This window comes from Cetorhinus maximus, chromosome 6, assembly GCF_964194155.1.
Source record: "Cetorhinus maximus chromosome 6, sCetMax3.hap1.1, whole genome shotgun sequence".
NCBI lineage: Eukaryota > Metazoa > Chordata > Chondrichthyes > Lamniformes > Cetorhinidae > Cetorhinus > Cetorhinus maximus.
Window position 1 is genome coordinate 111,315,133 of NC_135884.1, and position 23,539 is coordinate 111,338,671.

The 23,539-nt window shown below is 40.9% G+C and overlaps 1 protein-coding gene across 1 annotated transcript in view; it reads right to left on the reverse strand.

The window, feature by feature from the left end:
• The window catches only part of cyld (cylindromatosis (turban tumor syndrome)), a 69,721-nt gene that overhangs the window by 23,528 nt on the left and 22,654 nt on the right, over positions 1-23,539 (reverse strand). Inside the window, exons 5-9 of the mRNA XM_078544298.1 lie at positions 21,479-21,574; positions 20,276-20,401; positions 13,988-14,361; positions 9,407-9,572; positions 889-1,030 (exon numbers count right to left, since the gene is read on the reverse strand). Of these exons, the coding sequence (XP_078400424.1) occupies positions 889-1,030; positions 9,407-9,572; positions 13,988-14,361; positions 20,276-20,401; positions 21,479-21,574 (904 nt within the window). The remainder of the gene's footprint in view (positions 1-888; positions 1,031-9,406; positions 9,573-13,987; positions 14,362-20,275; positions 20,402-21,478; positions 21,575-23,539) is intronic.

Here is a 23,539-nt window from a genome sequence, read left to right on the forward strand (position 1 = left end):
AGATGCACTGGGATGATATTTTCCCCGGCTGGGGAATTGAGAACATGGGGCCAATTTCAGAATAAGGGGTCAGCATTTAGTGCTGAGATGACTAGAACTTTCTTCACTCAAAGTGTTGAGAATTTTCACCTATTGGAGCATAATTAGGACAGAGATCGGTGGATATTTGGGAATTAAAGGATACAAGGATGGTGCAGAAGTGGGTTTTGAGGTAGATCAGCCATGATTGTATTGAACAGTGGAGCAGGTCGAAAGACTGAATGGTCTAAATCCGGCTATTTCTCTTTTTTTATCTTCTTACACAGGTCTATCCTTTTTCAACTCTAGGGCCAGGATCTTCCAGCCCCATGGTGGGACCCGCTGCTGGGGATGTGGTGGCCCAGCCAAAGTCCACTGACTTTTGGCAGGACCAGATGATCCTGGCAGCAAGTGGGGTTGGAAAATCCCACCCACAGTGTCAATATGAGCAAGGATTATCCATTCCCACATCAGCCATGTAATGTACAATAATTTCTGCCCCCTTCCTACCCACCACGTGGACCTCACTAGCTAAATTTATCCTTCCAGTCCTGAAATTGGAGCAGTGAGGTTGGAATAAAGTGTGATGACAGTAAAGTACTGAAACCCTATATTTGACCATACAGTCTCGGGATCGGAAACTAGGGGAGCTTACAATGTGGTTGATGCTTAACCGCCCTCTGAAAAAGGCAGAGCAAGACACTTAGTTATATTCATAAGACAGTTTACCAGCGCCATGCCAAGAGCAATTAGGGTTGAATAATAAATATTGGCCTAGCCAGCAGCACCCACATCCTGTGAATAAATAAAAAAATACAGGTCAAGCTCCCAACCGTCACAGAACACGAAGATTGCTACACACATACTTACCAGAACAAAGTGGAGTCTAAATAACAGGAATTGTAATGCCCTTGAATGCCCTTTTTCTTCCCAACCATTATAGCTAGGCCTTCTTTCTCCATCTTGGGAGGTGTGTTTTCTTTAACCACTTCGCTTAGGTATCCTCCGAATGCTAAAACAAAAGCAAACTGTCAGCAATTTCTCCATGCTCCATCTATTAACTAAGAAATACAGAGCATGAACCTGTTGGTTTTGAAAAACATTGCAGAACATGGTTACTCATGACTGCCCAAATTTTGCAGTTGTAATGGCGGTGAAACTCTCAGTGCTCACTGTTATCGCTCAGTAAAACAGACTGCAACGTCTCATCCTCATATGCATAATTAAACACAGAAATCCAGAAGTAGCTGTTGGTAATTCCCCACTCCTCTAGAGAATGTTGACATCCTCACAGATAGAAATCTTCAGAAATCACTGAATTGACATAGACCTCCACTTTTTATATGCTATTCACAAAATTCCTTGGGGGCGGGGAGGGGAAATACAGTAAGCTTTGTTGACCGAGGTGCAGCGGTTTTCTTTTAAAAAGAGTGTACTAAGTCAGAATTACTACTGTGCAACCTCTCTGGACCATAGAAACTAATTTTATATTTGTGGAAAGTCAAACTTCTCCAAATTCTATAGATCTTTGCGTTTTTTTTTAAGGTTTATGACATTTCAGCTTCTACCTGCAATCCCACGTATATGTCCCAATCTGTATTTCACGTTCTGTAAAATTATTACAAGTGAATGATAAAGCCTTTTGTTCATGCCTTCCTAGTGGTCTGTGAGAATTGGCTGTTTAGCTTGCTTGATGACATCACTGTCACTGGTGCTAATTGAAATTAATGTTGGGGATGTGAAAATCCAGACCACAAAGATTGTTAGACCTTTGTGGGCAAGTTTCTTTGAAGTCAATGGAGAGTATGTCATTTTGCTGCTGACAGCAAAATCCAGACCATGAAATGGTGGTAATTATACCATAAAAAGAGTATGTTACCTGATCACAATGAACAATGTGCATTCAAAAATTCAAACAATGAATACAATTTGGCCTAATTCTGTAAAAAGTGGTATTTGTTCTCATTAGGATTAAAAATCACATCAACAATTTAGAGATCAATTTTAAGATCAAACCTAGATACAACAGGTTACTTTTCTTTTATATTAAAATATTTGGTAACAAGGCTGCAGTGAGATATATTAAGAGTTACAAATTGTAGGAGAGAATGTAACTCAGGAATAGGCAAAACCAAATTTAGGTTTTAAAAGCCTGCAGACTGGAAACAAGGAAAGGCTGAAAGAAATGAACTCTCATCATTTTGAGACCTTGACAAGGAAGGGTTGGAATCTGGAACAGGGCAATGAATTTGTTTCTGTAGGCAGCTGGATGGTGGTACATGCAGAATATCACCATATTGAAGAGTCTTCTTACAAAGTTACTGAAAAATCCACACAGGGAGTTTCTATTTGCCTGATGCCAAATGCGCACCTTCCTCTTCCTCCTCAAAGAGGACCTGACTTATCCAAGTTCAGACAGCTTAGTTTCAGGTCAACAAGAACAAAAGATTATGGACCCCAAGTGTGTTCAGAAGCACTGTTGTAAACTACAGTTTGCCAGCATAGTAAGCTTCCCACTTGTCTAGCCAGTACTACCTTACCCCTTTAAGACATTTGCTTGCAGGGTTATTTGAACTGAGAGTGATAAGAATTACAACCTCCATGCCCAGGACTATCCCTTCAAGTTTCACTGATCAATAAAGCTGGCTGAACAACCACAAAATGTGTTCTGAAATGCTACAGACTTCCCTGGCTGAAGTATCAGAATAGAAGTGAGTTGACTCAGATCTGAATTTCTATCAACAGAGAAGTCATCTCAAAACCACCACAAACTGAAAAAAAATCCACTCAAAAGATGATACTTATTAGTTGGTAATCAGAAAGCTGACAAACACTGGTTTGAGCCCCAAGTGTACAGAAAATACAAAGGCGTGCTGAGGACCTCTACCACCTAGAAGGACAAGGGCAGCAGATGCATGGGAACACCAGCACCTGCAAGTTCCCCTCCAAGCGAGTGCAGCATCAAGAAGTGCTAGCAAAACTGGAGTCAATGGAAATCCGGGGGAAAACTCTGCTGGTTGGAGTCATACCTAGCAAAAAGGAAGATGGTTGTGGTTGTTGGAGGTCAGTTGTCTCAGCTTCAGGGCATCACTGCAGGAGTTCCTCAGGGTAGGGTCCTCAGCCCAACCATCTTCAGCTGCTTCATCAATGACCTTCCTTCCATCATAAGGTCAGAAGTAGGGATGTTCACTGATGATTGCATAATGTTCAGCATCATTCGCGACTCCTCAGGTACTGAAGCAGTACATGTCCAAATGCAGCAAGACCTGGACAATATCCAGGCTTGGGCTGACAAGTGGCAAGTAACATTCGCACCATACAAGTGCCAGGCAATGACCATCTCCAACAAAAGAATCCAATCATCACCCCTTGATGTTCAATGGCATTACCATTACTGAATCCCCCACTATCAACATCCTCAGGTTTACCATTGACCAAAAACTGAAATGGGCTAGCCATATAAATACTGTGGCTACAAGGGCAGGTCAGAGGTCATGTGACAAGTAACTCACCTCCTGACTCCCCAAAGCCTGTCCATCATCTATAAAGGCACAAGTAGAGTGAAGGATATGCTGGGCCATGAGGTTACAGTTAGTGTTCAAGTATAATTCTGCTATTTCTGATGGCCCACACTGCCTCATGGATGCCCAATCTGGAGTTGATATGTCTGTTTGAAATCTATGCCATTTAGCACGGTGGTAGTACCACACAACACGATGGAGGGCTTCCTCAATGTGAAGGCGGGACTTCATCTCCACAAGGACTGTGCAGTGGTCACTCCTATCGATACTGTCATGGACAGATGCATCTGCAGCAGGCAGGTTGGTGAGGGTGAGGTCAAGTATGTTTTTCCCTCTTGTTGGTTCCCTCACCACCTGCCGCAGACCCAGTCTAGCAGCTATGTCCTTTAGGACTCAGCCAGCTCAGTCAGTAGCGGTGCTACCGAGCCACTCTTGGTAATGGACAATGGTTTCATGGTCATCATTAGACTTTTAATTCCACCAGCTGCCGTGATTTGAACCCTGGTCCCCAGAGCATTAGCCTGGATCTCTGGATTACTAGTCCTGCAATAATACCACTATGCCATCACCTTCCCTAACCTTTATTGGTGTTCTTCACTCATTGAGCTTCAAGTGAAAATCCAAATTTCCTTTCAACCGCTCTCATCCCAGTCACACAAAAATATACTCAGGCACTAGCGACATCTACCAAGACGACCCTCAGATACTGATGTGAATTAATAGTTGGAATTTGAATCTTCTAAGCAATACATTGGAGATCCCCTCTTCAGCTGTGCCATGGCATCAATATCAGTGGTACTGATCACCATAACCTTGTTGTGTAAGGCAGTGAGTACAGCACACTAAAGCCCCTGCAGAGTATACCAATATCATCGTAATTCTTTCAGATCAAACAAACAATCTGAGGACATCCCTTTTAATGCCATGCATAAATGAGCTCCAGGAGGAGATATGGGAGACTGTAGCTGAATTAATAAATTGTACAATTAATAATTAATAAATTGTACAATACAAAAAAGGAGAAAAGGAGAAAAGACACAAAGGGTTAACCAGTGGTTTCCAGAAGACAGTTTAATAAAATACATATTTACCCATCTTCTCTCCAGTACCTTCATTACTTTAATGAAACTCTGTATGCAAGTAGATTTTGATGCGATTTGGAGTATTTCAAAATTAATGCTAAGAGGTAACCCATTTCAAATTGCATGACAAAAAGAACTGATGAATGGAATACTAAGGGCAAGAAATTGACCTTGGTAGTGCTTAGATTTCTGGGTGGTACTAGTGCCCCTGGAGCTGCAAAATGGTGTCCTGAGCACACGTACACACTTGTGGGATGAATCGCACATTCAGAAGCCAGAAAAATCCAATACCAATCTTATTTAAAGCAATCAACTACTTGCTTGTTAGTATCTTCTGGTTACAAGTATTCGGTGCGTTCTATAGTTGTTTCAAACTGGCAAAGTCTACAGGTACTGAAGGACATTTTGATGACTTCAAGGCTTCGGCACAAACCAGTTGTGTCCAGGCAATTATGCACCAGTAGGCGTTCCCCTTGGAATACAGCTCGACTTAGAGAATGAACAGAGGCCATGCATAGCAGGACAAGCTTCAGGAGGGATGGAGGGACAAAAGGAGAGGGATGGAGGGACAAAAGGACAGGAAGGAGGCAGAAACTTAGGCGATCCCTTTCTGGCCACGCTATCTGTGAAGAACCCATCCGAGTGTAATACCAGTAACTACAACCCCAATTCCCCGTTCAACAACCACTTTAGCTTTGCTCTGTCACTGGCCATCACAGCATCCATATGGCTACAATTCAAAAATAAAAGCTACCACAAAATCAACACTGCTAACCAAAATTTATAAATGAAATCATGCCACATTACATAAAAGAGTCAACTAATCACCCTTATGCATTTCCTTGGTTCCCATCTTCAGTGCGCCTTGTCCTATCCTAGTGCTCCTGCAGAGTGCTACCCCAGTGGCTGCTGACTTTGAGCAGAGGAGACAGCAAATGGCCTTGCAGCAGCAGTCCGGGCTAGCTAGCCAAAAGGCAATAGTAAAAGGTATAGGCACAGTGGCAGGCTGATAGAGGACAGCAGATTCTTGCTCCATGCAGCCACCGTCACTCCCCGAGGGTAGCAGTTTAACAATTCTAATAATCCACTGGAGGACAGACTGCTGTGTGATCTCTGCACACAGTAATTCACAACTTTAATAAGAGCAGTCTGAGCTTGCGTGACAGAGTTCTGAGCTTCCAGTGCAGCACTCAGATATTGGGTGGCTTCTGCTTGTGCTGCAACATTTTCACACTTGCAACACAATTGGGTCCCTAAGTATGTTAATGGAGCTGACCACCACTTCCATGCTGGAAAGGATGGGCTCCAAGCCCAGCACAAAGTCCTGTTGCTGCTGGGCTCCATGCTGCTTGACACTGACCACAGGCTTTCTGGCAGGTTTCCCAACGCACCAAGCATTTTGTTGTGCATACCCATCAGTGTTGTTCTGTGACCTGCCCCATCGACATCCACATCTGAGTTCTCTGCGGCAGAACCTGTGTGCAACCTCCTCCTGTAGCAAGCTGGCAGCCAGCACTACCCTTGTCTTTTGCCCTGGCTGCAGCCCACTTGTGTCCTCTGTCTCATTACTTGCCTCTAGTCTATCCTCTAAGACACTTGTAGTGACAATATGTGAGCTGTTGGCAGGCGTATGCTTACGCTATCTGTAGAGCTTGTAAATCAGATTGGAGTGTGGGATGAGGAAGAAATGGGACACGACAAAAGAATTAGGTATGAGGATACCGTCATTTTCTATGGTCTCAGCCCCGCTGCTGGCCAAAGTCACCAATGGCCATTCCAATATGGCCAGCACTGCCTCCTTCCTAGGGGGTTTGGACATGCAATCATGTCTGTCCTCCTCCAGAGTTAGTTTCTGCTCCCTCCAATTGTGCAACCCCTTCTGCTGAAACTCAAGAGGGAAGTGTAGCATCTGAATGATGTTGCTGCCATGGTTGAATGGTTGTGTGTAACCTGCAAGGTGTGGGTGTGGGGAGCAGTGCTAAGCGTATGAGGGTAAAGTGAAGTACCTGAATGCTAGCTCGGAGCCCTGGTTAATGGAGGTTGTTGGTTGATGAGTGACAAGAGTGTGGTGATTTGAGCAGTGACAGAGGCTAGCGGGGCAGTTGGTGTAATATGGCATTTAAAAACACATTCATTGATCTTGACCACTTGTTTCAAGATCATTGGATGCAGTGCCATAAGAAATACAAGTCCTGAGGGCTAAACTACTGCCATTGGTCACCATGGCTATCTGCTCCCACTGCCTTTTGACTGCATCCCTGGAGAGCTTCTTTCCCTGTGGCATTTCTCCTCCTTTCCATCTCCAAAATCTCCAGTGCAGTGCCTGAAAACCTTGGAGCCTGCCCTCTTCCCTGTTGTGTCATTCCTCACTCTTTCCCAAGTCAGATTCTTTTCAATCACAGCTCCCAGCATCTGCTCCAGCCATAATGCATTTCCACTTCAAGCAGTGTAGGCTAGCTTTCAGTGGTATAAAAACAGAAAATGCTGGAAAAATTCAGCAGGTCATGGAGCATCTGTGGGGAGAGAAACAGAGTAAACGCCAACTCAGTATGACTCTTCTTCGAAACGTTAACTGTTTCTCTCTCCACAGATGCTGCCAGACCTTCTGAGTTTTTCCAGCATTTTCTGTTTTTATTTCAGATTTCCAGCATCTGGAGTATTTTGCTTTTATTTTAGCTTTCAATGGTGATAGTCACTCATTATAGTGGCCCCTTACTGATATGTCCAGCTGATGAACAGCATGGTTAATGCTGGCTGGACACAGATCATTCAAATGAGTAGGCGGCAAAGTTGGCTCGCTGCCTACATTGCAGACATCAGACGCGGGTTAATTGTGCATCGTGATCCCTACACTTGTTCTCAGGGGCTATCCAATTTAGGCCCCTAATAATCTGGAGAAAACAGTAAAAAAAAACCATATACCTTGAAACATTTTTAAAAAAAATATTATTTTAAAAATGCAATGTTTCCATTTAAAATTATGCTTGAATGCTCTTCTATAAACTGCTATACACACATCTGCTAACAGTTCACATGATCTGTTTATTTGTCCATAAACATTTTGTAAGATCACGTAGACCAAAACTGAAATGTTGCATACACACAACACAAACATCATTTTGGAGAGGTACAAAATTTATATCTGAAAAATGTTCACTGCTTTCATGAATAAATCAAAAATATTGTAGAAATGAAAAGTTCCTCCATAATTGGCTCCAATGGTGCGTGCACACAATTAACTCAGTTTTGTACATTGTAACAGAGATACACAGAAACCAAATACTAGTAAAATATTACCTCAAAGTTACACCATCAAACCATCAGGAAAAATCCCATCTCTCCTAAAGGCATCATCTCATGCTGTGATAGAATGTCAGGAAGATATAATATTCTCATAATGTTACTGGAATTTATTGTAAAATAGAGTGATAGTGGGATGTGTCTATCTGTGTGTGTGTCTTAATTGAATTAGAGGCAGCTAGTCTGGGTGCTTTGATTTAAGAAGAGAAGTTAGGTTTGAAATGTTAATTAAGTAAATATGGGGAAGTTCAGAAACATAGGTGTCGAGGGAATATTTTGCATTTTTAAATAAACCAGACTAGATTGATTTCAAAAGTGGAAGTGAATGTGTCACCCAGCCAGATGAAATGTAGAAAGAGTATGTTTATTTTTCCCAAAGACCACTGGTAAAACTTAGTGCTATGAAAGATTTTATCAAAAAGATAAAGTCTAAAGATATAGTGAAACAATGGGAATTTGCATTCCAAGGTGAAAATACATATAAAGGAGCGCAGGCTGTGTATAAGGGTAGGAACCTAAGATTCAACAAGTGTGAAAAGCCTTCAGCATCTATGCCTCAAACTGCTGCCTTCAGGGACTGAAGCTAATAAAACTCACTTTGCATTCGACTGTTTAGGGTGTTGTTCACTTTGCCTGGGTCTTTTGAAATCTGTATGTTTTACTGTTGCCCTAACGAAGGTGTAACGGGGAATCAAGATTAACTGGGGGATTTAAGAATTATTGTAGCAGTAATTTGTAGACATATATGTGTGCTTACAATCTTTTATGTATAAATGTTTAATTTAGTTTTATAAAAAACCTCTCACGGCTCAGTGGTCTTATTATTACTGAATTCAAAGCTCGCATCGCGAAACATACAAATTGAAAATTAGTTGTGACAGTTGTTTCAAGTTTCCCTCTGGGATTTGAACAGCTCAGCATTTCATATCTATTGTGTCATATCAAATGCCAAAGGATTAGCAACCCTCAAGTAAACATCAAGGGGAATTTTTTTGTGTGCATGCAAATGTTCGATAATGGCTTATAATAATTTGTTTTTAAACATTATAGTGGGAAAAGACTCCTAACTCTTCAAGTTTCTTCATAATACATAACATAAAGGTCAATAAAGTAGAAGATTATGGTCTAGTTTAACTTTGGTTTGCAATTTTTCCATAGTTTTCAATTACAAAAACTTATTTCACCATTTTAGTTCATCAACTTTCCACTAAACTGGTATAGAGGGTAGAAAGAGGAAACATTTATTTTCCATATATCATCTTAGTTAAAAATTTAATCTATGCAAATAACTGATCTACATGGCAAACAGCTCTGTCAAAAATACAAGCAATCCAGGAAATCAATCCAAGCAGCAACTACGAGAGGAACGGACTAGATAACATTATAGAAAGGATATTTAAAAAGAAACCTCTATTAGAAATCACATAAACCACACATCAAAAGCAAACATGCAGAGTGGAAAGGATGAATTGTATATGAAATTACCGATTGAATTGCATCTTTCAATTTGATTGGAGTGATGAGGCAACGATACAAATCTTGAATCGGGCCGGCAGCTTTTAAGTTTTACAAATAAAGCCTTCTTCGAAGCACACATAAAGTAACGCATTCCCTTGAAAGTACCATCTGTACAACCTGCACTTTCTTCTTCCTGAATAAAAGCAAGAATCTGGAACTAGCATTTAGAAACTAAAAAAAGCAACAAACTCTATATTCTTATAACCATGAAAGGCCATCCTTTATAATTGATGAAAATAATCTCATTTTTACAAACGTCCAACCGATCTCTCATTAATTAGGTTTATAACGTTAGGGAACTGTATCAGCCACGGTTCAGTGATTATATGCTCACCCCTCAATCAAAAGGTTGTGAGTTCGAGTCCCACTCCAGGGTCTGGAACACAAAATATGGTCAACACTTAGTGCAGTGCAGTTTGCACTGCGCTCAGATGTGCTGGCTTTCAGCTATGATGTTGAAGAGAGACTCAGTAATAGCTGGAAGTTGCAAGTTAAAAGATCCCATGGCATGAACAGCAGGGGACTTCTCCCCAGTGTCCTGACCAGTATTTATCTCTCAATCAACAAGAACGAACAGATGATCTGGTCAGTATCACATTGCTGTTTGTAGGATTTTGCTGAGCGTAAATTGGCTACCATGTTTCCATAGTCTGCTAAAGAACCAACGGCTCAAACTCATTTGTTTAATGTGACTTGTTTATCTAGATGCTTACCTTATTTACAGGAATGATAACAGGCACTGTCCTACACTATGTTTCACTACCCAAAGTCCGCAGAGATCACACAAATCGTAAATTTCCAATCAAGTCATTGGCTCAGAATAGGGCACACAATATAGAAACAGGAGCCTGTTTATTTTCTAAAGCCATTAACACCCCCTCAACCTCCTTAAAGCAAAAATAATAAATCTTGTCCGCTAACAGTGAAAAATATAGGTTTCCCACATCAGAGAAATGAGATGAGAACCATAAACCAGATAAAAACAAAGTAATTCTGGGTAGTCATATGAAATGCAGAAATGAGGAACAGACAAATAATTATTTTTAAGCAAAGTCTAAAAGAAACAGGTGTCAGGGATTTGGATATTAAGGGTGGGTTTCACAGGGTGGTGGTAGGTGCAGGGATGCCTGCGTGCTGAGGTGAATGCGGAGTTTTAGTTGGGAAACGGGCCCACTTCCACTATGTCTGGCTCACAAACAGTCCTGTAGAGGCACTTATGTGCTCCTCAAAACAGTCTTTGTCACCCTTCAGTTGCCAGGTTTCCTGAGGATGGGAAATTCGGCTGGGTGCTGTTGAACCTGCAAAACAACTTATATCAAAAGTTTGCCAGCCTCATTAAAATATTGACAAACTGCCACCAAGAAGCAGGCTGGTTGCTCAGCCCTCATTCCATCTCCACTAAGCTCGGGGTCTGGTTTTAGATATTTAAAATTTAACATTGACTCAATTCCAACCCACCAATTTAGGGGAGGCAATGGTATAGTGGAATTGTCGCTGGACTAGTAATCCAGAGATCCAGGGTAATGCTCTGGGGACCCAGTTTTAATTCAATAAAAATCTGGAATTAAAAGTCTAAGGACGACCATGAAACCATTGTCCATTGTTGCAAAAACCCATCGAGTTCACTAATACCCTTCAGGGAAGGAAATCTGCTGTCCTTACCTGGTCTGGCCTACAGGTGATTCCAGACCCACAGCAATGTGGTTGACTCTTAAATGCCCTCTGAAATGGCCTAGCAAGCCACTTAGTTGTATCAAACCACTACAAAGTCTCAATAAGGGAATGAAACCGGACAGACACTCGGCATCGCCCTAGGCACCGGAAATGACAACTACAAGCTCCTCCTTACTAACAGCTGGGGCTATTGCCAAAATTGGGAGAACTGTCTCAGACTAGTCAAGCAAATGACAGTCATCCTTAGGGAATCATACCTTACAGATAATGTCCCAGACACCACCATCACCATCCCTGGGTATGCCCTGTCACACCAGAATGACAGACCCAGCAGGAGTGGCAGCATAGTGGTATACAGTCGGGAGCGAGTTGCCCCGAGAGTCAACATTGACTCTGGACCCCATGATGTCTCATGGAATCAGGTCAAACATGAGCAAGGAAACCACTTGCTGATTACCATACTGCCCTCCTTCAGCTGATGAATCAGTGCTCCTCCATGTTGAACACCACTTGGAGGAAAAACTCCGGGTGGCAAGGACGCAGAATGTACTCTGGGTGGGAGACTTCAATATCCATTACCAAGAGTGGCTCAGTAGCACCACGGCTGATAGAGCTGGCCTAGTCCTAAAGGACATAGCTGCTAGGCTGGGACAACAGTGGGTGGTGAGGGAGCCAAGAGGGAAAAACATACTTGACCTCATCCTCACCAACCTGTCTGCTGCAGATGCACCTGTCCATGACAGTATTGGTAAGAATGGCCACCACACAGTCCTTGTGGAGGCGAAGTCCTGCATTCACATTGAGAAAACCCCCCATTGTGTTCTGCGGCACTACCACCACTATGCTAGGCGGCATAGATTTCGAACAGATCTCGCAATTCAAGACTGGGCATCCATGAGGCGCTGTGGGCCATCAGCAGCAGCAGAATTATACTCAAACACAATCTGTAACCTCGTGGCCCAGCATATCCCCCACTCTACAATTACCATCAAGCCAGGGGATCAATCCTAGTTCAATGATGAGTGCAGGGGGGCATGCCAGGAGCAACACCAGGCATACCTAAAAATGAGATGTCAACCTAGTGATGCTACAACACAGGACTACTTGCCTCCCAAACAGAATAAGCAGCAAGTGATAGACAAAGCTTAGTGATCCCACAACTAACAGATCAGGTCTAAGCTCTGCAGTCCTGTCACATCCAGTCATGAATGGTGGTGGACAATTAAACTACTCACTGGAGAAGGAGGCGGCTTCACAAATATCCCCAACCTCAATGATGGAGGAGCCCAGCACATCAATGCAAAAGATAAGGCTAAAATATTTACTACAATCTTCCGCCAGAAGTGCCGAGTGGATGATCTATCTCGGCCTCCTCCGGAGCTCCCCAGCATCACAGATGCCAGTCTTCAGCCAATTCGATTCACTCCACGTGATGTCAAGAAATGGCTGAAGGCAGTGGATAGTGCAAAGGCTATGGGCCTGACAATATTCCGGCAATAGTACTGAAGACTTGTGCTCCAGAACTTGCTGCACCCCTAGCCAATCTGTTCCAGTATATATAAAACACTGGCATCGATCCAGCTATGTGGAAAATTGCCCAGGTATGGCTTGCACACAAAAAGCAGGACAAATTCAACTTGGCCAATTACCACCCCATCAGTCTACTCTTGATCATCAGTAAAGTGATGGAACGAGTCATCAACAGTGCTATCAAGCAGCACTTGCTTAGCAATAATCTGCTCACTGTCGTCCAGTTTGGGTTCAGCCAGGGCCACTCAGCTCCAGACCTCATTACAGTCTTGGTTCAAACATGGACAAAGGAGCTGAACTCCTGGGATGAGGTGAGAGTGACTGCCCTTGACATCAAGGCCATATCTGACTGAGTGTAGCATTAAGGAGCCCTTGCAAAACTGCAGACACTGAAGCAATCAATGTCCAAATGCAGCAAGACTTGGACAAAATCCAGGCTTGGGCTGACAAGTGGCAAGTAACATTCGTACCACACAAGTGCCAGGCAATGACCATCTCCAACAAGAGAGTCTAACCATTGCCCCTTGACGTTCAACGGCATTGCCATCACAGAATCCCCCACTATCAACATCCTGGAGCATACCATTGACCAGAAACTGAACTGGTCTAGCCATATGAATACTGTGGCTACAAGAGGTGGTCAGAGGCTAGGAATCATACAACGAGTAACTCATCTCCTGCTTTCCCAAAGCCTGTCCACCATCTACAAGGCACAAGTCAGGAGTGTGATGGAATATTCCCCACTCACCTGCATGAGTGCAGCTCCCACAAGAAGCTTGACACCATCCAGGACAAAGCAGCCTCACTGATTGACAACACATCCAGTCCCTCCACCACCGACGCACAGTAGCAGCAGTGTGCACCATCTACAAGATGCACTGCAGGAACTCACCAGGGTTCCTTAGACAGCACCTTCCAAACCCTCGACCACTACCACCTAGAAGGACAAGGGCAGCAGATAGATGGGAACACCACCACCTGGACATTCCCCTCCAAGTCACTCGCCATCCTAACTTGGAAATATATTGCTGTTCCTTCAACGTCGCTGGGTCAAAATCCTGGAGCTCCTTTCCTAACTGCACTGTGGGTTTACCTACACCACACAGACTGCAGCAGTTTAAGGAAGCAGCTCATAACCACCTTCTCAAGGGCAACTAGCAATGGGCAATAAATGCTGGCCATGCCAGCGAAGCCCACATCCTGTGAATGAATAAAAACAAACCCCAGGTTTCTCATGGTTAAATGTGTCATTTTTATATTCTAAAGTAAGCCAAGTGAGGATTAGAATGTGCTATTTGAGGAAAAAACAAATTTTGCATTCAGCTTTGCATTCATTCTACTTACAAGTTCAAGTCCAGCTATTTGTTCATTAACACCAAGAGGTTGACCAATCCACCGAATTACTCCATAGAGAGGAGGATTTTCCTTCACTTGTACCAATGATCCCACTTCCAAACTGGGTTGTTCTTTTGTTGACACTCCAACTAGTTCAGCATCCTGATTTGCACTGGCATTCACATCCATCATTACTGATTGGACAGACAAGGAAAGGGTGTGACCAATGCTTCCGTTAACACTGGGTTTCTTGGTGAGGCTGAAGGGCAACGAATGGAATTTGTTTTCATTTGAAAGGGAAGTTTGAAGTGAGGACGCGGTGGGTGGTGACTGACTCAGCTTAGAGTGTGTATCTACTAGTGATTTTGCTGTATCTTCGCTTCCTGTAAATATATAATACAGCTAATTTAATATTTTTAGCAAAAGAATACCAGAACAAATAGTAGCAATATTGTAAAATCATGATCAGGTTTTTAATGTTAATCAACAAAAGTAATCAGTTATAGAAATAAAGAATCATTAGAACGGTTATAGCAAGGAGGCTGCCATTCGGCCCATCATGTCCATGTTGGTTCTCTGCAAGAGCGACTCAGCTAACCCCACTCTGCTGCCTTGCAAATCTTCCTCTTCAGATAATTGTCCAATTCCCTTTTGAAAGCTACAATTGAATCTCCCTCCATCGCACACTCTGGCAGTGCATTCCAGATTCTAACCACTCACTGAGTAAAAACATTTTTCCTCATTTTATTATGTGTAGATAATTGAATTATAATCCCACAGAACTTAAATGTAATAACACCTCCAACTGCCTGAACAAATTTCCTTTCGTTCACCAAGAATCAGTGCCCTGAGATGGTCAGGATGTATCTGCAATATGTTACGCTTAACAATGAAAGGTGTTAGGCTTCAGCTGGAGCACTGTTCTCAATTCTGGGCACCACATTCAAGGCCTTGGAGAGGGTGCAGAGAAGATTTACCAGAATGGTGCCAAGTACAAGGGACTTCATTTATGTGGAGAGACTGGAGAATAGAAGTTGTTCTGCTTAGAGCAAAAAATGCTAAGAGGAGATTTGATCGAGGTCACTAATGGTTTTAAGAATAAGGAAAAACTGTTTAATTATCATACTTCGTGTCACTGGAAAGTGATAGGCAAAGGAACCAGAGACAACAGGAGGAAAAACTGGTTTACGCAACAAATTGTTGAGATCTGGAATGTATTACCTCAAAGAATGGTCCAAATTTAATTGTAGCTTTCAAAAGGAAACGGGGTAAGTACTTAAAGGCTACAGGGATGAGCAGGGCAGAGGAACTAAGTAGATACTTAGATTACCAAAGAGCCAGCGCAGGCACAATGGACTGAATGGTTCCCTTTTGTACAATATCATTTCATGATAATAATTTATCATACTTTGTCAAAAATGACCAAAACTAATGCAGTACATCTCAAAGTACAAATCCACGATCGCCCTCTGGAGAAACACTTAACTATTTGCTCAACACTCCTTAAAAGCAAAATTAGTTTTAGGAATTTTGTTCTGAATTTGCATGGCTAAGGTATTAGATGAATAGTTTGCATCTGTCTTTACCAAGGAAGATGCTGCTACCCAGCCATGGTTAAAGAGGAGGTAAGTCAGGCATTTGAAATTGATAAGGTGGTGCTATTGGATAGGCTGTCGTACTTAAAGTTGATAAGGCACCAAGGCCAGATAAGATGCATCCAAGAGTACTGAAGAAAGGGAGAGTGGAAATTGCAGAGTCATTGTTCAGTCTTCCTTAGGTTCAGGGGTGGTGCCAGAGGACTGGAGAATTGTAAATGTTACACCTTTGTTCAAAAGAGGGTGTAAAGATAAGCCTAGCAACTGCAGGCCAATCAATTTAACCTCAGTGGTGGGAAGGTTTCTAGACACGATAATTTTTGGCAAAATTAATAGTCACTTGGATGAACATGGGTTAAGGATTTAACAGAAAATTGTGTTTAACTAACTTGCTGAAGCTTTTTGATGAGGTAACAGAGAAGGCTGATCAGGGTAGTGCTGATGATGTGGAGTGATGGACTTTCAAAAGGCATTTGATATAATGCCCCACAACAGTCTTGTGAGAAAAGTTATAACTCATGGAATAAGAGGGACAGGAGCGACATAGATATGAAAATGGCCGAGTGACATGAAGCAGAGAATGGTGGTTAATGGATTTTTTTTGAGACCGCAGGAAGGTTTCTGTGGAGTTTCCCAGGGATCAGTGTTAGGGTTCTTGCTCTTTGTGATATATATTAACCTAGGTCTGTGTGTACAGGGCACAGTTTCAAATTTGTGGGTGATACAAAATTTGGAAGCATTGTGAACAGCGAGGAAGATAGGGTAGAACTTCAAAAAGATAGACAGGTTGGTGGAATAGGCAGACAATTGATAGATGAAATTTAATGTAGGGAGGTATGAAGTGATTCATTTTGGTAGGAAGAATGCTGAGAGACAGTATAAACTAAAGGATACAATTCTAAAGCAGGCACAGGTGCAGAGGGACCTGGGTATATCTATGCATAAGTCATTGAATGTGCAGGGCAGATTGAGAGAGCATGTCCTGTCCCAGTATATTCTGAATTTGACTAAATTTCTATATTTAAATAAAAACTGAGCACAAAAGGCTACCAATAGATGGCCGCCCGAGGGTCACCTGACTTCGCTTGTGGATTGAAACCAGTCCTGTCTCAAGAGGGAGCAAAAGGAACCTTCCAGACTGATCTATCAATGCCTTTCCTGAAACTAATTCAAAAGGGTATCATCAATTGAATGGGTCTTTCAAAAACAAAGACACTGGCTGTCTCAAACTCGCAAGGTGTGAAATCCACAACAGAGAAGGTATAGTCGAGCCAACCACCCACCTTATTTGGAAAAGGACTTTGAATTTGTACAAGTCACATGATGAGACAGCCATGTTTTTGGTTTGCTTTTAAAAACAACTGAAGCTGCTCCAGACAGAATTCCATCAGAAAGCCATCACAGCTGCAAGTCATCCAATTAGCCAAGGTAATAAACAATACCTTGAATGTAGGAGAAGACCCCCCCACACCCCCTCAAAACTGTTCCAACTTAGAGTTCACATGGGAACCTACATCCTGGAAATTTGACTGAAAGAAGCCTAGCAGCTTACTGAGAATCCACCATTTTACAAAAGACCTCACTTCAACTAAAGCATCAAATCATCTAAGGAACAATGGGCCTGTCACAAGAGACTGAGACGAACATAAATTGTAACTGTATTGTTTTACCCTAGTCTGTATCAGATGTGTGTGTGCGCGCGCGAGAAACAAACGAGTGAGGTGTCACATTTTAAACTCTGGGGCAAATGTATGATAATAAATGCTTTTGTTTTAAAACTCACAGAAAGCTTGCTGCTGGAAATTATTTAAACTGGGACATCCACTCTGAGGGTAAGAAAACACACACCTTTCACAAGCAAACATATTGATCATGGGCTGTAAAAAGGAGCACAAATTCTGTCCATGACACTGGTTAATAAAGCATACAGCATTCTAGGCTTTATTAATCGAGGCATAAAGTACAAAAACAAGGAGGTTATGTTAAACTTGTACAGAACACTGGTTCAGCCTCAGCAGCAGTATGGTGTCCAGTTGTTGACACCACACTTCAGGAAAGATTTGATGGCATTAGAGAGATGCAGGGAAGATTGATGAAAATGGTTCCAGGAACGAGGAACTTCAGTGACATAGATAGATTGGAGTGTGGGATAGTTATCCTTGGAGAAGGCTGACAGGAGATTTGATAGAGGCATACAAAATCATGAGCAGCCTAGTCAGAGTAGATAGGGAAAACTGCTTCCATTGGTGAAAGAATCGAGTACAAGGAGGCACAGATTTAAGGTAATTGGCAAAAACAGCAATGGAGGCATGAGGAAAAGCTTTTTCATCTAGCGAGTGGTTCAGATATGGAATGCACTGAATGTGGTGGCGGCAGGTTTAATTAGGACATTTTAAGAGGAAATTGGATTATTATCTGAAAAGGGAAGAACATGCAGGGTTCGGGGGAGTAGAACGAGGTAAATTGCTCCTTCAGAGAGCAAGTGCAGACACAAATGGCCAAATATCCTCCTTCTCTGCTGTAACTATTCTGTGATTCTGTGACATATTCCCAACCTAAAGGACAGGCAGAAAATTGTCTCTGCAGGGAGCAGTAGCCAATAAATGCCCTTCTGAACTTGGGAGATACAAACAGAAACGTGGGGTAGCTTTCCGTTTTCTCCTTGTGAGCAGTCTTATTTTCATCTTCTACCAAGTAGCTATGCAGACAATAGGGCGGAAATTGAACCAAATGTTGTACATATGCCTACCTACTATGTTTACGTACAGATTGTTTACTTACTTACCTTTTCAAAATTTCAATTTAGAGTAACAGCAGCAATCTGGATAAGGCAAAGGATAATTACTGTGGGAGGACCAGCTGGTTACTATTTAATACTTGAACTATGTTTATCCAAGCTTCTCTGTAGGAGGTAGCTCAAGTGATAATCGAATGGAATGGCTTACAACTTACATTTATTCAGAATCTACATAAAATAATATAAAAACAATCACAAGATTACAATAAAGATGCTTAGTCAACTAACATTCAGTAACTTGAGCAGCTAAAAAGAAAACAAATTTCCACTTCAACCAAATCAATGCAAATTTAAAAGCTTTAACCTTGAGAGGTACGTGTGGTAAGTTTGCTAAAATAACAATGGGAAACAGCTATTACAAGGTGGTACAGTATGAAGTAGCAATTAAAGGTTGGACATGAAGTACAGATTTATATATCACTTCATCCTACTGAAATGTACCAAAGCACTTCAGATACAGTTAATTACTTCGAAATGGAGTAACTTTGTCAATGACAGGCAGAAACGTTGCATATCAGCAGAAATAAAACAATTTTGCTTAATCACAAATATTATCAAATAATAGGAACATAGGAGCAGGAGTAAGCCTGTAACATACAGCAGGAATAATACGCCAGTCTAATGACTGCTAACAATGTTATTGCCGTCAGTCTTTTTGCCTAATGTATATCCCAAGAAATTCTTTAAAAATGTAATTGCCTACAAATATTAAACTTGCATTAATTTATCACAGCAACTTGGTGTGTTTTTAAAAAAATCTAATTTCTGACAGAAAACTTCATTCAATAAATGGATAACGTTGAATAGGATGAGAAAAAGAACAGTAGAATATTAAACATATTACAAACCGCAATGAAACTATCTTATTTAGGTACATAATTACAGTATTTTAAAGAGACAGGAAGTGAATTTTTTTGAAATAATAACCTAAAAGCTAATTTGACTTAGTAAAAAGCATGAAAATCTTTAAATTTCACATCTTAAACCATTGACTGTAATTATTACTTTGGCACAATTGGAATTTTGAATCTAAAAAACTCCTATGTTACATTGAAATTGACAACAAGAATCTGAGGTTTTAACATTGCGTCAGTTAGTTGGAATTCAAAGGATATGGAGATAGCGCAGGAGCGTTAAGGTAGATGATCAGCCATGATCTAAATGAATGGCAGAGCAAGCTAAAAGGGCTGAATGGCCTACTCCAGTTTTTATATTCCTATGGAACGTGCCTAGATTCACAATAGCCAAATATATTGCTGGATTTGCCGTTGCTGTATGTTTTGAGAGAAGTCATTTCAACATTTCAGTTAAACTTTGATCGTTTTAATGTGGACTCTAAGAATTAAGGTTTTTTTCTTCAATCCAAAGTTTCTTTGAGGAATTGATGGCTGATGTTCAGCAATTCAGAATCTTAAATTCTGCTTAGCCATTCATTAATATTTAAACCAAATGTATCTGACCAAATTTGCTTAAACGTTCAACATTTTCTAATTGAAATGGTGGCACTTGTATAATTCAGTGATCTCTAACCTCAGAAGTATGCATTCAATTATACTGATTCAGAAATAAAGGATATATTGAATTTGCCATTATAAACATTAATATATTACAATGCTTCATTATTTTAGCTAGTGATCCACATCAACAGCATGCTTTTCCCAAAAAGCTGGTGCAAAATCTTTGCAAAGCTAAAATCAATTTTAAAATGTCAAACTCTTGAAGTAAAGATGGCCAACAGCACACTTACTTGATGAATAACTGCTGTAACAAAGTTGGCCTTTGCGAAAGTAGTACCAATGGTACAGGAAATTGTAATCAAAATCACAAAATATAACAGTAATAATGTAGCGAATTGCTACATTGTTTCAGAATGCAGATGATATCTGCTGATTCCAAGTTCATTACCTTCGTCAATATACCATGTACTTTTTGATTTTGTTTGTGGATCAATAGATGTACCATTTAATGTACACCGTAATTCAGATCGGCTCCGATTATGTCCTGGAGATTTTCCTGATTGTGAAACCGGTCCTGTCGATGACAAAATTCACAAGGTATTAAAAGATCAAATGACATGTTATTCAGAACACCATGTGGAACAATTAGTAAATTTGCTATTGATTTTAATTATCATTCCGCCTGATTTTGGAAAGAATCATGTAGTTTAACTGGTGGAAGCAAATTGAAGAGCTAAATGTTAAACATATTGAAGCAAATTACTGAGTAATAAAACAAAACAAAGACACAGTATTCATCTTATGGTATTTTTAGATTTAGAAAAAAGGTGCCATGGGTTAGATAGTAAATGTCAAGACAACTTCTTACACAACTGCAATAAGATACAATTATCTGTCATCGGTATCAGGAAACAAATATTGTCCACTTTGATATATCAATTCAATATGGTTTCTGGAATGTAAAATTTCTAAAGATTTATTGATTTTTTAAAAAAAATCACAAACTCAGTTACCATAATGTACGCAGGTGTAACTATTTATATGAAATCTAACAAGCTTTTTAAAAAATATTTGGATTGTCAACTTTGTGCAAATCTTATACAGGGTCACAAGGTAATTATGATAAAAGTGGCCATTCAGCCAATATTGATTCATCCGCCTAGAAAGGGCCTAAAGTTACCCACTGCAGCATCTAATTGTTTCTTGTAACAAACTCTGAACTTTTGTGTAAATAATGATTATGGACTTCAATTCAGTTCAGGTTAGATGGTCAAGACAGCACAGACCAAAATGGTCCTAAGTTTGATCCACACTCTGTGCAGAGCTACTGGATCAGAACTGGGATACTGTATTTGGTCTCAGTGCCAAAGGATTGAAGGGACAGGGGGGCCAAGGGAAAAAAAGAGCTGGATTTCCTGCTCCTGAATGCTTGCCAACAATTCTATTTTGTACTGTTTGTGCACATTCCAGATAGACCAGGTTCTATTCTAGAATGTGGTCATATTATATCAGCAGCTACCAGAAACCTATACAGAAGTGATGTTCTAAATAAACTATAGCACACTAGAGTACATAAATCTTTGCTTCACAAGCCAATATTTGATGAATAAAGTATCTTCACGATATGGAGCAGAAACAAACACGGCCCTACCTTTATTCTTTGATCTGTTGCTCACGTTTGAAGAAATCTTTTCATTAATACCTCTTGATGTAAAGCTTTGTTTCAATGGTCGTGATTCAGGGGTGCCTGCAATATTTGCACAGAGCCCAATTAGCACAATTAGTATCTTCAACACAGGTTCGCATTTTTCATTTAATAGTATCACCACTCAAGCCTGTGGGTACACTGTTTACTATTCCCAAAACATGACACTGTTGTTGGCAGTGTTCGAGGCGATGACAAAATCTAAACTTGTTTGCCTTTGCAGGCATGACATAAACAGACACACTGTTCCTGCTGGATCATAAAGAAGCCTCATTCCAACAAACACAATGAAGCTCATAAGTTTTGTTATTGTTTCAAACTAATAAAAACACCGGTGGGGGGGAGGGGGTGAAAGCAGGGAAGCATATTTTTGATGCTTACATCAAGCACAGGTATCTGAATGATCCTCCAGGGTGTAGTCAATCCTACCGTTTTGTGAACCCCAAGTCCAGCTAACTCAACTGTAGCACCTGAAAGGGTCCCATGCTCAGGGTTACGAGTGGATCCAACAGATTCTAGAGCGGTGAAAGCAGATGAGCTACAACCTCAGAAGAAAATGGTTGGCTAGTGCCAGGCAGAGGATCATCTGGGAAGAGAGTTTGTGTTCCCTTCAAACACATGTGAGGAAGGTATTGGAAACCACCTCATGCTTCCCTTTCCCCTAGTCAAATATGGTCAGTAAAAATAATTCTCATCAAGACAACAGCGTGAATGGGGCTGATACCACTTATGTCAACGCCTTGCTCGGTACGGATGTCCATGAACTGCAGGCGGACCCAGGCCGTCAACGTGCTACTGTGCTTAACTAGAACTCCAACAACAAGACCATTGACTGTTGCTATGATTGGAAAGTTTGGAAGTCCATGGCTGCACTTAGACAATGACAGCCCAACCCCATTTATTTTCTGGCTGGTTGCCATTTGAAACTAGTGCATTCTGAACATTGCTCCCTGGGAACTGTAGAAACATTATGGTAGAGATGAATCCAGATAGTTAAAAAATCTCAGAATTTGTCCACAGTACCCAAGGCTCAGGTGAAATTTCCAACTCAAACCCCAAATGCTTTTAACTGGGTGGGTAAGAGTTTCCTGCAGGTACTTGTAAAACAATTATATATTTTAACATTTTTGCCTTATGTCAATTTGAGGAATTGTTAATACTGGGAACTAGCACTCTTTCAGACACACAATTTCAACAATCCAGATAGAGAGACCTGGTTTTCTCAGTTCTAATAATGTGCCTCAGCCCTGAACTCAAGAGCACATTCTACTATACAAAGCAACATTATTTTCCCATCTCCAACACCAGACACCATACCAGCACCGAGCTGTCTAGAAACGAGATTGTTGGCTACTAAATGACCAATTAAGTTTGGAAATTAATTCTCCCCACCCCTAGTAGCGCAACTTTTTAAACTTCATGTCATGTGTTCTTTTTAAGCTGTATATACTGATAAGTGATGAAGGGAAGTTGCAACAGAAAACACTAAACTGAATTACTGAAATTTCATTTTATGTTACATAAATACTCCAAACTAGAAAAAATAATTTGGTCAGGTGATTGTGAAACTTGTTCATCCTCGATTGGAAGTCTTTCTACTAAGCCTTGGAATGGAACGGAATTTTAATTACTTTGAATTTATGAGCAAATAGTATCGTTAATTTAACAGATGGTAGTTATTTGCCACAATTATGAAATTTTGCCCAATGGACAAGCCTGGTAGGTGCAGGACATCTAATGATGCAGATAAATGTATGTGGAATGTAGTGGGTCATATGTATTAGTAAACAGACATTGAAAAGTCTATTTACCTTAGAAATAGTTTAGACAGTATATAAGAGGTAAAGGATATATTTATAGTTCCACATACTACAATCTCATATTAGTCATGAGATTGTCAAATTGCCATTCTATGTGTGATGTTTTTCAGGCATCCACAATCTTACTACCACATACAAGGTTACATATTGACAAAACACAGGTCGAGCACTGTTTCAAGCAGAGCAA